The sequence below is a fragment of the Salvelinus fontinalis genome, chromosome 8, assembly GCF_029448725.1.
Source record: "Salvelinus fontinalis isolate EN_2023a chromosome 8, ASM2944872v1, whole genome shotgun sequence".
NCBI lineage: Eukaryota > Metazoa > Chordata > Actinopteri > Salmoniformes > Salmonidae > Salvelinus > Salvelinus fontinalis.
In genome coordinates, this window is record NC_074672.1 from 4,962,673 (window position 1) to 4,978,363 (window position 15,691).

The window sequence follows — 15,691 nt, forward strand, 5'->3', positions numbered from 1 at the left end:
AAATTCTGTTAAAATGTTTAGCAAATGGAACAAAACGTGGATAAACAGACCTTAATTTGTCCAATAGAAACAATAGTTTGCAACTGTTGGGCTAATGATTACACCCTATATCAGCTAGATGCAGGCAAGTGTGTGCAAGACGTTATTGAATGTGACTGTCGGTCACATCGATTACTCAAATTTCTATCGAGCCTGTGCACCTACGTTGTAAACTCATTCTACGTTGTAGCAACCTCATGATGGGTATTGGAAAAATTTGAGTAACCTAAACCTATTGATGATAAATTGAGCTGGGTGAATGGAATGTGAATTCTAGTCATCCAATATGCTGTAATAGAAATAAGGCCATGCTCATAAAAATTATTATCGTCCTCCCTCATCTTAAAACAGCATCGACGGCCAATGGTCTACAGACAGCCCAACCTACCCACAAGCACAGACAAACAGTTACTACCCTCTGTACAAGAGATATGGGATGTTAATCGAATTTCTCTACAATTTTGTTCACAAATTGTTTTACAACTCTGTTAGTAAGCATTTCTCCTTCGCCAAGATAATTCACTTTGGCAGGAAGCTGATTAAACAGCATGATAATTACACGAGTGCACCTTGTGCTGGGGACAATTTTGGTAATTTGGCAGTACGTCCAACCGTCCTCACAACCGCAGACCACGTTTATAGCATTGTGTGGGCAACTGGTTTGCTGATGTCAATATTGTGAACAGAGTGCCCCATGATGGCAATTACAGTATGGGCAGGCATAAGCTAAAAGGACAAAGAACACAATTGCATTATATCGGTGGCAATTTGAATGCAAAAAAAAAACTGTGATGAGATCCTGAGGCCCATTGTGGGGCCCATTTTCTAAGGTATCTGTGACAGATGCATATCTGTATTCCCAGTCATGTGAAATCCATAGATTAGGGCCTAATGAATTTCATTTAACTGACTGACTCATATGAACTGTAACTCAGTAAAATCAATGTAATCGTTGCATCTTGTGAATATATTTTTGTTCAGTATATTTATTATTTTCCTTGAGGCAAGTACACCGGATATTAATTGAGGAAATTCTCATATCTGGCCCTGTGCGCTCCTTAAATCGTGGCATTGAACATTTCAGCAGCCTTTTAATCCTCCATAACTGGCTACGTGATAATTGCAGCTCTGTGTGTAACATTTGACCATTTTGATTTCTTCTGGAAACAAAGCTCATTTTATGAGGATGGGTTCCACCCAAATCATTTGGGTTCCTGGATCCTTTCACAGCATTATAAGGCTGCGCTGAGACAATGACTTATCAATGACACAAGCCGAGCTCAGTTAAGCCCTACCATTGTGTCGCTGAGTTGACAATGCTTCAGCAAATGTACATTATCCCATTGGAGTTGGTAGACACAATGTAAGTAACCCAATTCCTCCGCTGATCCTACAGCTATTGTATGCAGTAATCATCTGCCCATGAACAAAAGTTACACCGTTAGCACTGAGGCGGTGTGCCCTAGTAGTAAGTGCAGTGCGTGCAGCTCACCCTGCGCTAACAAATAAAATGAGCATGTCTACTTCTGCTAAGCTTCCCAGTAAAGCAATGAAAACAAGCAACCATCCCAGAAAAGTGCTAAAAATAGCCCACATTAACATATGTAGCTTAACTAACCTCCAAACGAGCTTCAATGCCATACAACACACCTTCCGTGTGGCCTCCAACTGCTCTTAAATGCTAGTAAAACCAAATGCATGCTTTTCAACTGTTCGCTGCCCGCACCTGCCTGCCCGACTAGCATCACTACTCTGGACGTTTCTGGCTTAGAATATATGGACAACTACAAGTACCTAGGTGTCTGGCTACACTGTAAACTCTCCTTCCAGACGCATATTAAACATCTCCAATCCTAAATTAAATCTAGAATCGTCTTCCTATTAAGCCTCCTTCACTCACGCCGCCATACATATCCTCGTAAAACTGACGATCCTCGACGATGTCATTTACAAAATAGCTTCCAATACTCTACTCAGCAAACTGGATGCAGTCTACCACAGTGCCATCCGTTTTGTCACCAAAGTCCCTTATACCACCCACCACTGTGACCTGTATGCTCTAGTCGGCTGACCCTCGCTACATATTCATCGCCAGACACACTGGCACCAGGTCATCTATAAGTCTATGCTAGGTAAAGCTCCGCCTTAGCTCACTGGTCACGATAACACCACCCACCCGTAGCACGCGCTCCAGCGGGCATATCGCACTGGTCATCCCCAAAGCCAACACCTCCTTTGGCCGCCTTTCCTTCCAGTTCTCTGCTGCGAACGAATTTGAACGAACTGAAACGAATTGCAAAAATAGCTGAAGCTGGAGACTTATATATCCCTCAATAACTTTAAACATCAGCTATCTGAGGAGCTAACCGATCGCTGCAGCTGTGCATAGCCCATCTGTAAATAGCCCACTCAATCTACCTACCTCATCCCCATATTGTTTTTATTTACTTTTCTGCTCTTTTGCACACCAGTATTTCTACTTGTACATCATCATCTGCTCATCTATCACTCCAGTGTTAGTTTGCTAAATTGTAATTACGCCGCTACTATGGCCTATTTATTGCCTTACCTCCTCACGCCATTTGCACACACCGTATATAGACTTTCTTTTTTTCTATGGTGTTATTGACTGTACTTTTGTTTATCCGTATGTGTAACTCTGTTGTTGTTTTTGTCGCACTGCTTTGCTTTATCTTGGCCAGGTCGCAGTTGTAAATGAGAACGTGTTCTCAACTAGCTTACCTGGTGAAATAAAGGTGAAATAGAATTTTACAAATTAAAAACTTGTAATAAATGGTGTGGAAATTGGTTGGTGACTAAACTGCTTGGAGTAACCCTGGATTGCAAACGGTCATTGTCAAAACATGCTGATACAACAGTAGCTAAGATGGGGAGAAGTCTGTCCATAATAAAGCGCTTCATTCTTAACAGCACTATCAACAAGGCAGGTCGGGTCCTACAGGCTCTAGTTTTGTCGCTCCTGGACTACTGTTCAGTCGTGTGGTCAGGTGCCACAAAGAGGGACCTTGGAAAACTACAATTGGCTCAGAACAGGGCAGCTGGCCCTTGGATGTACACGGAGAGCCAACACGTAAATCTCCCATGGCTCACTACTTGTTTTTTTAAGTGTTGACATGCTGAATGCACCGAGGTGTCTGTTTAAACTACTAGCACACAGCTCGGACACCCACACATACCTCACAAGACATGCCACCAGAGGTCTCTTCCCAGTCCCCAAGTCAAGAACAGACTATGGGAGGAGCACAGTACGACATAGAGGCATGGCTATACGGGAACATTATTCCACATCAGGTAACTGATGCAAGCAGTAGAATCAGATTTTATTTTAAGAACTAGATACATTTACACATTATGGAACAGCGGGGACTGAACAGACACACACAAATGATAATACATTCACTCTACACACATACGCATGGATTTTGTATTGTAGATATGTGGTAGTAGAGTAGTGGTCTGAGGGAACACACTTCATGTGTTGTGAAAAGTGTTATGAAATGTAATGTCAAGTAATATCTTAAATTGTATAACTGCCTTATTGTTGCTGGACCCCAGGAAGAGTAGCTGTTGCCATGGAAACAGCTAATGAGGATCCTTAAACACAAATAAAGAAATTAAGCAAAAGCGTATTGATGAGTTGTCACTAGGTTGTACTCACTGGCGTTGTCCAGTTTCTGACAGATGATGTCGTAAGGTGACTGCAGGTGCGTCACCATGGCAGCGAAGGTGTCTCCCAGTCCCTGGGTCAGAGGGTCAGGTGGCTGTGCCTCCATGTTCTCGTTCTTACCCACTGACTGGCGGCGGAAGTTTTCCAAGGACGCACTCACCAGGGAGTCTGGAGCAGAGAGGGACCAGCAACTAAATATTTCAACAAACTGGAGTAAACCTTTACCTTGTAAACTCAAAAAGTTTATATCCTCTCACTGTCAACTGTGTTTCTTTTCAGCAACCTTGAGATGTGTAAATATTTGTATGAACATAAGATTAAACAGACAACCTGAAAAAGTTCCAGACATGTGACTAACAGAAATTGAATAATTTGTCCCTGAACAAAGGGGGGAATTGAGAGCCGGGCTCTTCGCTGGCCATGGCTGAACACTGACATTCCTGTCTTGCAGGAAATCACGCACAGAACGAACAGTATGGCTGGTGGCATTGTCATGCTGGAGGGTCATGTCAGGATGAGCCTGCAGGAAGGGTACCACATGAGGGAGGAGGATGTCTTCCCTGTAATACACAACGTTGAGATTGCCTGAAATGACAAGCTCAGTCCGATGATGCTGTGACACAACGCCCCAGACCATGACAGACCCTCCACCTCCAAATTGATCCCGCTCCAGCTTACAGGCCTCGCTGTAACGCTCATTCCTTCGACGATAAACGCGAATACGACAATCACCTCTGGTGAGACAAAACCGCGACTCGTCAGTGAAAAGCACTTTTTGCCAGTCCTGTCTGGTCCAGCGACAGTGGGTTTGTTCCCATAGGCGACGTTGTTGCCGGTGATGTCTGGTGAGGACCTGCCTTACAACAGGCCTACAAGCCCTCAGTCCAGCCTCTCTCAGCCTATTGCGGACAGTCTGAGCACTGATGGAGAGATTGTGCGTTCCTGGTGTAACTCGGGCAATTGTTGTTGCCATCCTGTATCTGTCCCGCAGAGGTGATATTCGGATGTATCGATCCTGTGCAGGTGTTGTTACACGTGGTCTGCCGCTGCGAGGATGATCAGCTGTCCGTCCTGTCTCCCTGTAGCGCTGTCTTAGGCATCTCACAGTACAGACATTGCAATTTATTGCCCTGGCCACATCTGCAGTCCTCATGCCTCCTTGCAGCATGCCTAAGGCACGTTCACGCAGATGAGCAGGAACCCTGGGCATCTTTCTTTTGGTGTTTTTCAGAGTCAGTAGAAAGGCCTCTTTAATGTCCTAAGTTTTCATAACTGTGACCTTAATTGCCCACCGTCTGTAAGCTGTTAGTGTCTTAACGACCGTTCCACAGGTGCATGTTCATTAATTGTTTCCAGTTCATTGAACAAGCATGTGAAACAGTGTTTAAACCCTTTACAATGAAGATATGTTAAGTTATTGGGTTTTTACGAATTATCTTTGAAAGACAGGGTCCTGAAAAAAGGTCGTTAATTTTTTTGCTGATAAGACAACACATTTCAGCAGGAATTTGAATCAGAATCCAATTATTATTATGGAACTTGGGAAAACTGTTGCAAAATGGTGACAAAATAAAATTGACACTGCTCACCAACGTCCTGTTCTGAGCGATTCTTATTGACGTCCTCCCTCACAGCGTAACCTTGGTCCATGAGGAAGGTGCTCAGCTGTTTTCCTGTCAGAGAAAGATATGGTGTTTACATGGCAGACATGAAGACAGACAACGTGAAAAGCACTTCAATAGTCATACAAAGGACATATTCTAAAAAGGGGAGTATGGTTACTATATTATGGTGTTAAAGTCAGTTAAGCATTAAGTGATACAAAACATGAGAAAAAAATTGAACGATGCAAAGATTAATGCAAAGACATCCATATAGTTCAACGCGACACTTCGTAGGACATATTACGCTGTATACGGACAGAGAGCTGTACTCCAATAGGCGCGCCCAAAAAGATGCTCAAGGTTCCTAAACCTAAAGCTTACGTTTATTATGGAGAATTAAATGTGGTGATTCAGTTTTTCACCTTCTATTATTCACTGTAGCCAACTGACCATAGCCTTCCTGTGATACAGTACCGATAGGATTCAGCAGGATGTCCACTGCGTAGGTGCGGTCATTCTCCTGTGTGTCCACCACAGTGAGTGTCAGGCTCTTTCCAGCCACCAGCTGTCTCACAGCCATGCAACACACCCCCATCCAGCTGTCAGTCACCGGTGTTATCCCGGCGACGCTGCACTCCAAAGCCTGCAAAAAAAAGGTTGTGGTAAATAAACGTGAACAAGTGCAATTCATCAAGAATAAATACGCATTTGAAATAAAAAGGGCAGTAAATATTTGGGCCTTGAATGTTACTCCTAGGAAACAAATGAATTTGGAGAAGGAAAATTAACTTCAGTGCACACAATTTAACCTCTGACTGAAACATGCCATTCGGAAAGTATTCAGACCTCTTCAGACTTTTTCCACATTGTTACGTTACAGCCTTATTCTAAAATAGATTTTTTTTTTAATCTCTCAATCTACACACAATAACCTACATTGACGAAGCAGAAACATATTTTTTTGTAAATAAAACAAATAATAACAAACAAATATTCAGACCCTTTACTCAGTACTTTGTCAAAACACCTTTGGAAGCGATTACAACCTCGAGTCTTCTTGGGTATGAAGCTAAAAGCTTGGCACACCTGTATTTGGGGAGTTTCTCAAATTCTTCTCTGCAGATCTCAAGTTGTCAGGTTGGATGGGGAGAGTCGCTGCACAGCTATTTTCAGGTCTCTCCAGAGATGTTGGGTTCAAGTCCGGGCTCTGGCTGGGCCACTCAAGGCCATTCAGAGACATGTACCGAAGCCACTCCTGCGTTGTCTTGGCTGTGTGCTTAGGGTTGTTGTCCTGTTGGAAGGTGAACCTTCACCCCAGTCTGATAACCTGCTCAGGACTTCAAAGATCTCTCTGTACTTTGCTCCGTTCATCTTTGCCTTGATCCTGACTAGTCTCCCATTTCATGCCGCTGAAAAACATCCCCACAGCATGATGCAGCCACCACCATGATGCAGCCACCACCATGCTTCACCGTAGGGATGGTGTCAGGTTTCCTCCAGACGTGACACTTGGCATTCAGGCCAAAGAGTTCAATCTTGGTTTCATCATACCAGAGAATTTTGTTTCTCATGTTCTGAGAGTCTTTAGGTGCCTTTTGGCAAACCCCAACCAGGCTGTCACATGCTTTTTACTGAGGAGTGGCTTCCGTCTGGCCACTCTACCATAAAGGCCTGATTGGTGGAGTGCTGCAGAGATGGGAGAACCTTCAGAAGGACAACCATCTCCACAGAAGAACTCTGACAGAGTGACCATTTGGTTCTTGGTCACCTCCCTGACCAAGGCCCTACTCCCCCGATTGCTCAGTTTGGCCGGGCGGCCAGCTCTAGGAAGAGTCTTGGTGGTTCAAAACGTCTTTCATTTAAGAACGGAGGCCACCGTGTGCTTGGGGACGTTCAATGCTGCAGTAATGTTTTGCTACTCTTCCCCAGATCTGTGCATCAACACAATCCTGTCTCAGAGCTCTACGGACAATCCATTCGACCTCATTTCTTGTTTTTTGCTCTGACATGCACTGTCAACTGTGGGACCTTATATAGACAGGTGTGTGCCTTTCCAAATCATGCCTAATCATATGAATTTACCAGAGGTGGACTCCAATCAAGTGTAGAAACATCTCAAGGATGATCAATGAAGACAGGATTCACGTAAGCTCAATTTCGAGTCTCATAGCAAACGGTCTGAATACTTATGTAAATAAGGTATTTTTTTTTTTTTAATACATTTTCAAAAATGTCTAAAACCCTGTTTTCGCTTTGTCATTATGGAGTATTGTGTGCAGATTGCTGAGGAAATTGTTTTATTTAATACATTTTAGAATAAGGCCGTTACAAAATGGAAAAAGTCAAGGGGTCTGAATACTATCCGAAGGCACCGTATATACAAAAGTATGTGGACACCCCTTCAAATTAGTGAATTCAGCTAAGTGTATAAAATTGAGCACACAGCAATGCAATCGCCATAGACAAACATTGGCAGTAGAATGGCCTTACTGAAGAATTCCGTGACTTTCAAAGTGCCACCGTCATAGGATGCCACATTTCCAACAAGTCAGTTTGTCAAATTTCAGCCCTGCTAGAGCTACCCCCATCAACTGTAAGTGCTGTTATTGTGAAGTGGAAATGTCTAGGAGCAACAACGGCTCAGCCGTGATGTGGTAGGCCACACAAGCTCCCAGAACGGGACAGCCTAGTGCTGAAGCACATAGCTAGTAAAAAACGTCTGTCCTCAGTTCCAACACTCACTACCGAGTTCCAAACTGCCTCTGGAAGCAACGTCAGCACAAGAACTGTTCGTCTAGAGCTTAATTAAATGGGTTTCCATGGCCGAGCAGCCGCATACAAGCCTAAGATCACCATGCGCAATGTCAAGTTTCGGCTGGAGTGGTGTAAAGCTCGCCGCCATTGGACTCTGGAGCAGTGGAATTGCGTTCTCTGGAGTGATGAATCACACTTATCCATCTGACAGTCCGACGGACGAATCTGGGTTTGGTGGAAGTCAGTAGAACTCTACTTCTAAAAGAACTGAGGTGAATTTTCACGATAAACTCACACATGGTGGAATGGGTTCAATGCTGGCAGCGAGGGGCTTGATCCGATCCAGTGTCACGTCTTCTTCGTTTCCAAAGTCAATGTAGAGAACTTTAGCATTTCCATCATCTGCAGCTACAGACTGGACAACACCTCTGTACCAGTTCTAGAGAGGGAGATAAGCAAAATATTAGATAGAGGCTTTAAAAATCAATACTAAGTAGTATCTTTACGATGGCATTTTTTTCAATTTTCCTCCGTGTTCTTCTTCATCACCTGATCCAAGGAGTATTTGACGGCACAGACCTCTCCGGTGTCGGGTTTGTAGTCTGTCCCTAGCGACTCGCCGTTGGTCTTCTGCAGTTCCACAGTAATGGCTCTCAGAGCCTCAACCAGCTCTGGGCTTTGGACGTGAATGAAAAACCTACCAGGGCTATGCAGCTCCACCACAGACACCTTAAGCCACAGACAACCAGGAAGAGAGAACACTTCATCTGAGTACACAAACACAATGAGACTCAACATACTATATTAATAATGTTGGCCTATGTACCTACAGGACAATCGTCATTGTGTGGGTGGAACATTGAGGTGTGCTGGATTAGTTAGAACAATCCACAGGTGTACAAACATCAGACATCGCCATATATTATTTTTTACGCATGTTTAGAAAATATACTAAGTCATTCATTCTGCCTCTTGAATTCTTTCAACGGTGACATTTTAGGTCAGACTTTTTCCCGGACCTAAACATGACCTCAGGAGGACATTAAAGGAGCTGGCCAGAGCACAAACCTGAATTTCCATTCCTTTGGTGATGTCATTCTTACGGAGGTCCCGCAGGTACACTCGCTGGGAGCAAGTCACATCACCGTTGTTCACCTGCAAAACGCCAGGTAACTGTGATACAGATCTCAAAATAATGTTCTCCTCAGTTGACTGGTCCCATGTTCTAATAAATTCCATACAGTTGCCTGTCAAATATATAGTCAGCCTTGCACAAATAACTATTTCTTCTAAGTAGAAAAAAAAGAGGAAAAAAATTGGGAGGGAAAATTGGGGGGGAAACTTAGTTCACATGTATATTTGCTTTATTTACAAACACACAGGAGCAAGAAAAAAAATGGTCTGGACTAACTTACTCATTTACTGTGTAATTTCATGTGGTAAAATAGCGATTGAACAAAGAAAACCAAACATTTTGCTCCACATTGTAAAGTGCAAGGGTGCAAACATATTTGACCTCAACTGTACAAGTACATGAACTACAAAGTGAAAAGTTCAACAAATTGTGTGAGGGGTAGGAATGGGCGAATTTCTCCATTCCCTTCTCCGGCCGTTGTATTGGTAAGCTCAATGTTGAAAGATGTTTCAATCCCTGGAGCAAAAACGTTGTGCTATCCAGGAGTACAAGTACAGGACATCAATATGCTTCTTCAAAACATTTTAAACAAGCATCAGAAAAGTCTATCATAGTTCATGTAGAATTCAATGACATTATGAAGGGCAGCTCAGAACACCTGAAGATGGATTTCAAAGAACTGATTGGGTCACTGCTTGACACCAACAAAACCCCCATAATATCTGGCCCTCTACCATCCCTAAATCGTGGCATTGAACGTTTCAGCAGACTTTTAACCCTCCATAATTGTCTACGAGATATGCAGATGGGTGTAACATTTGACAATTTTGAAACCTTCTGGAAACATAGATCTTTTTGGTTCCTAGATCCTTTCAAAGCATTTTAAGGCTGCATTGAGACAATGACTTATCAATGACCCAAGGCCAGCTCAGTTGAGCCCTACCATTGTGTCGCTGAGTGGTCATAATGCTTCAGCAAATGTACATTATCCCATGGACGTTGGAAGACAAAATGTAAGTAACCTAAATTTGTCCCTCTTACTGCCCTGAATGCATCTGCTGATCCTACAGCTATTGTATGCAGTAATCATGTGCCCATGAACAAGAGTTACACCGTTAGCACTGAGGCGGTGCGCCCTAGTAGTAAGTGTAGTGCGTGCAGCTCACCCTGCACTAACAAATAAAATGAGCATGTCTACTTCTGCTAAGCTTCCCAGTAAAGCAATGAAAACAATCAACCATCCCAGAAAAGCGCTAAAAATAGCCCACTTTAACATATGTAGCTTAAGAAACAAGGTTCATGAAATCAATAACTTGCTAATAACAGATTACATTCATATTCTTAAACTCACTTAGATAATACCATTGATGATACAGTGGAAGCAATACATGGTTATAACATCTACAGAAAAGACAGAAATGCCAATGGAGGCCGTGTTGCGGTCTATATTCAGGAACACAATCCTGTAAAGCTTAGAGACGATCTAATGTTAAATACTGTTGAAGTAATATGGCTACAGGTTCACCTGCCTCACCTAAAGCCCATTCTGGTGGGAAGCTTCTATAGACCACCAAGTGCTAACAGTCAGTATCTGGATAACACGTGTGAAATGCATATGATAAACAGAGAAGTATATTTTCTGGTTGATTTAAATATTGATCGGCTTTCGTCAAGCTGCCTAATCCAGAAAAAGCTTCAAAATGTAATCAGTGCCTGCAACAAACAGCACAGGAATGATATCATCAACATGTATTGATCACATCTTTACTAATGCTGCAGAAATGTGCTTTAAAGCAGTATCCAGATCCATCGGATGTAGTGATCACAATATAGTAGCCAGATCTAGGAACACCAAAGTACCAAAGGCTGGGCGTAATATAGTGTATAAGAGGTAATACAATACATTTTGTAGTGATTCCTATGTTGATGTAAATAATATTTGCTGGTGAGTAATAACCAGACGCTGCACTTTACAACTTTATGAAATTGCTTATCCCAGTTACTATTAAGAATGCACACATGAAGAAAATGGCTGTAAAAACTGTTAAATCCCCAAGGATTGATGTAGACTTTTTTTAAATGATGGTTGAGAGTAGGGTTGTTACAGTGACCGTATTAAAGCCAACGAGTCATGACGGCAGTCAAATTCCACGTGACCGTTTAGTCACGGTAATTAGGCTTCTTCAAGCTCAGATGCTGCTGATGGTCAAACTTCCTGGTACTCAGCACTCCATTGTCCCTCTAATCACGGACATCAATGCAAATGTGATCTAAATCAAACACTTCATGAGAGCCCATGAGCTCATGTTGCGCAACATTTCTATAAGGCTATGCAAATGCGTGAGAAAACAGAGTGATAGCCTTTATTAAAAAGAGGAGGATCCCATCAGCTTTCTATAGGCCAGGTCTACTATATTTATTAATCAACTTTCCTAATATTAAGCACATTGCTTATCTTCACAAACAGGAGTATCGCCTACCTGGCTGGCATGAAAATGAACCACGGGAAAGCATTCCTCCATTCGCTATTTAAGCGCATAGATGACATGTATTTTCACACCCTGCCCGTTTTGAAACAGGTGCATGATAATGGTCCATTCTAAATCAAAACAAATTTCACACATTATTTAATATGAAGACGAGATTAAAACAAGAATAGTCTTATCAAAATCAAACTTTGTCACATGCGCCCAATACAACAAGTGTAGACCTTACCGTGAAATGCTTACTTACAAACCCTTAACCAACAGAACAGTTCAAGAGTTAAACTCAAACTAAAAAATATTAAAGTAATAGAAAAAAATAACAATAACGAGGCTATATACAGGTGGTACCAGTACAGAGTCAGTGTGCATGGGTACAGGTTAGTTGAGGTAATTTGTACATGTAGGTAGGGGTGAAGTGACGATGCATAGAAAACAGAGAGAAGCAGCAGTGTAAAAACAAATGGGGAGTCAATGTAAATAGTCTGGTCGCCATATGATTATTTGTTCAACAGTCTTATGGCTTGGAGTTAGAAGCTGTTAAGGAGCCTTTTGGTCCAAGACTTGGCGCTCCGGCACAGCTTGCTGTGCGGTAGCAAAGAAAAAAACTGTCTATGACTTTGGTGACTAACAATTTTTGGGGCATTCCTCTGACGACGCGTATTATATAGGTCCTGGATGGCAGGAAGCTTGGCACCAGTGATGTACTGGGCCGTACGCACTATCCTCTGTAGCGCCTTACGGTCAGATGCCGAGCAGTTGCCCGTCAGGAACTCCAAGATCCAGTTGCAGAGGTAGTAGATGTTTAGTCCCAGAGTCCTTAGCTTAGTGATGAGCTTCGTGGGCACTATGGTGTTGAATGCTGAGCTGTAGTCAATGAACAGCATTCACACATAGGTGTTCCCTTTGTCCAGGTGGGAAAGGGCAGTGTGGAGTGTGATTGAGATTGCATCATCTGTGGATCTGTTGGTGCGGTATGCAAATTGGAATAGGTCTAGGGTATTCGGGAGGATGCTGTTGATGTGAGCCATGACCAGCCTTTGAAAGCACTTCTTAGATACCGACGTGAGCGCAACGGGGCAGTAATCATTTAGGCAGGTTACATTCTCTTCCTTGGGCACAGGGACTATGGCCGTCTGCTTGAAATATGTAGGTATTACAGAATCGGTCAGGGAGAGGTTGAAAATGTTAGTCTCGACACTTGCCAGTTGGTCCGCGTATGCTTTGAGTACACGTCCTGGTAATCCGTCTAGCCCTGCGGATTTGTGAATGTTGACCTGTTAAAGGGCTTGATCACATCGGCTACCGAGAGTGTTATCACAGTCATCCAAAACAGCTGGTGCTCTCATGCATGCTTCAGAGTTGCTTGCCTTGAAACGATCATAAAAAGGCATTTAGCTCGTCTGGTAGGCTTGCGTCACTAGGCAGCTTGCGTCTGGGTTTCCCTTGTAGTCCGTAATAGTTTTCAAGCCCTGCCACATCCGACGAGTGTCAAAGCCGGTGTAGTAGTTCAATCTTAATCCTGTATTGCCGCTTGATTGTTCGTCTGAGGGCATAGCAGGATTTCTCCTAAGCGTCCAGATTAGTGTCTCGCTCCTTGAAAGCGGCAGCTCTAACTCCATGCGGTTGTTTCCTGTAATCCATGGCTTCTGGTTGGGATATGTACAGTTGAAGTCAGAAGTTGACATACACCTTAGCCAAATACATTTAAACTCAGTTAAGAATTCCTGACATTTAAACCTAGTAAAATTAATCCTAGTAAAATTCCCTGTCTTAGGTCAGTTAGGATCACCAATTCATTTAAAGAATATGAAATGTCAGAATAATAGTAGAGAGAATGATTTTTCCCCGCTTTTACTTCTTTCATCACATTCCCAGTGGTTTAGAAGGTTACATACACTCAATTAGTATTTGGTAGCATTGCCTTTAAATTGTTTAACTTGGGTCAAACGTTTTGGGTAGCCAGCCACAAGCTTCCCACAATAAATTGGGTGAATTTTGGCCAATTCCTCCTGACAGAGCTGGTGTAACTGAGTCAGGTTTGAAGGCCTCCTTGCTCGCACATGCTTTTTCAGTTCTGCCAGCAAATTTTCTATAGGATTGAGGTCAGGGCTTTGTGATGGCCACTCCAATACCTTGACTTTGTTATCCTTAAACCATTTTGCCACAACTATGGAAGTATGCTTGGGGTCATTCTCCATTTGAAAGACCCATTTGCGACCAAGCTTTAACTTCCTGACTGATGTCTTGAGATGTTGCTTCAATATATCCACATCATTTCCCTCCTTAATGATGCCATCTATTTTGTGAAGTGCACCAGTCCCTCCTGCAGCAAAGCAACCCCACAACATGATGCTGCCACCCCCGTGTTTCACGGTTGGGATGGTGTTCTTCATCTTGCATGCATCCCCCTTCTTCCTCCAAACATAACGATACTCATTATGTCCAAACAGTTCTATTTTTGTTTCATCAGACCAGAGGACATTTCTCCAAAAGGTCCGATCTTTGTCCCCATGTGCAGTTGCGAACCGTAGTCTGGCTTTATTATGGCTGTTTTGGAGCAGTGGCGTCTCCTTGCTGAGCGCCATTTCAGGTTATGTCGATGTAGGACTCGCTTTACTGTGGATAGAGATTCTTAAGGAAACAGGTACAAAAGTATCTTCACAAGGTCCTTTGCTGTTGTTCTGGGATTGATTTATACTTTTCGCACCAAAGTACGTTCATCTCTAGGAGACAGAACGGGTTTCCTTCCTGAGCGGTATGACGGCTGCGTTAGCCTATCAGAAGCTTCTAAAGCCATGACATCATTTTCTGGATTTTTCCAAGCTGTTTAAAGGCACAGTCAACTTAATGTATTGTAAACTTCTGACCCACTGGAATTGTGATAGTGAATAAGTGAAATAATCTGTCTGTAAACAATTGTTGGAAAATGTACTTGTGTCATGCACAAAGTACATGCCCTAACCGACTTGCCAAAACTATAGTTTGTTAACAAGAAATTTGTGGAGTGGTTGAAAAACTGTGCACTTATTGATGAAGTCGATGACTGAGGTGGTATACTCCTCAATGCCATTGGATGAATCCTGGAACATATTCCAGTCTATGCTTGAAAAACAGTCCTGTAGAGTAGCATGAGCGTCATCTGACCACTTCAATATTGAGCTAGTCATTGGTACTTCCTGCTTCTATCAGGATAGAATTATGATCAGATTTGCCAAATGGAGAGCGGGGGAGAGCTTTGTATGCATCTCTATGTGTGGAGTAAAGGTGGTCTAGAGTATTTTCCCCCATGGACGCATGTGACATGCTGGTAGAAATGAGGTAAAACAGATTTAAGTTTGCTTGCATTAAAGTCCCCGGCCAATAGGAGCACCGCTTTTGGAAGAGCATTCGCTTGTTTGCTTATGGCCTTATACAGCTCATTGAGCGTGGTCTTAGTGCCAGCATTGGTCTGTGGTGGTAAACAGATGGCTACGAATAATATAGATGAGAACTCTCTTGGTAGGTAGTGTGGTCTACAGCTTATCATAAGATACTCTAACTCAGGTGAGCAATACTTTGAGACTTCTTTCATTAGACATCGCATACCAGCTGTTAATGACAAAAATACATCCCCCCCCCAAAATCACATCTTTTCTCTGTTCTGCCGGTGTCTGGAAAATCCCACCAGCTCTATATTATCCGTGTCGTCATTCCACGACTAGGTGTAACATAAGATTACAGTTTTTAATGTCCTGTTGGTAGGATAATCGTAGGTCATCAATTTTATTTTTCAATGATTGCACGTTAGCCAGTAGAACAGATGGCAGTCGGAGTTTACTCGCTCGCTTACGGATTCTCAGAAGGCAGCCCAATCTTTCCCTCCATATTTTCTTCACACAAATGACAGGGATTTGGGCCTGTTCTCAGGAAAGCAGGATATCCTTCTTGTCGGACTCGTTAAAGAAAAACACTTCTCCATTCCAAGGTGAGTAATTGCTGTTCTGTC

General features: G+C 42.9%; 1 protein-coding gene across 3 annotated transcripts in view; it reads right to left on the reverse strand.

Annotated features, from left to right (window-relative positions):
- Positions 1 to 15,691, reverse strand: part of tdrd1 (tudor domain containing 1) — a 75,041-nt gene that overhangs the window by 41,011 nt on the left and 18,339 nt on the right. For 2 of the 3 annotated variants that reach the window (XM_055930797.1, XM_055930795.1), the window contains exons 7-12: positions 9,154 to 9,240; positions 8,635 to 8,814; positions 8,381 to 8,524; positions 5,782 to 5,974; positions 5,317 to 5,400; positions 3,719 to 3,895 (exon numbers count right to left, since the gene is read on the reverse strand). In XM_055930797.1, coding sequence (XP_055786772.1) covers positions 3,719 to 3,895; positions 5,317 to 5,400; positions 5,782 to 5,974; positions 8,381 to 8,524; positions 8,635 to 8,814; positions 9,154 to 9,240 — 865 coding nt within the window. The remainder of the gene's footprint in view (positions 1 to 3,718; positions 3,896 to 5,316; positions 5,401 to 5,781; positions 5,975 to 8,380; positions 8,525 to 8,634; positions 8,815 to 9,153; positions 9,241 to 15,691) is intronic. The other variant, XM_055930796.1, reaches the window with a different exon arrangement.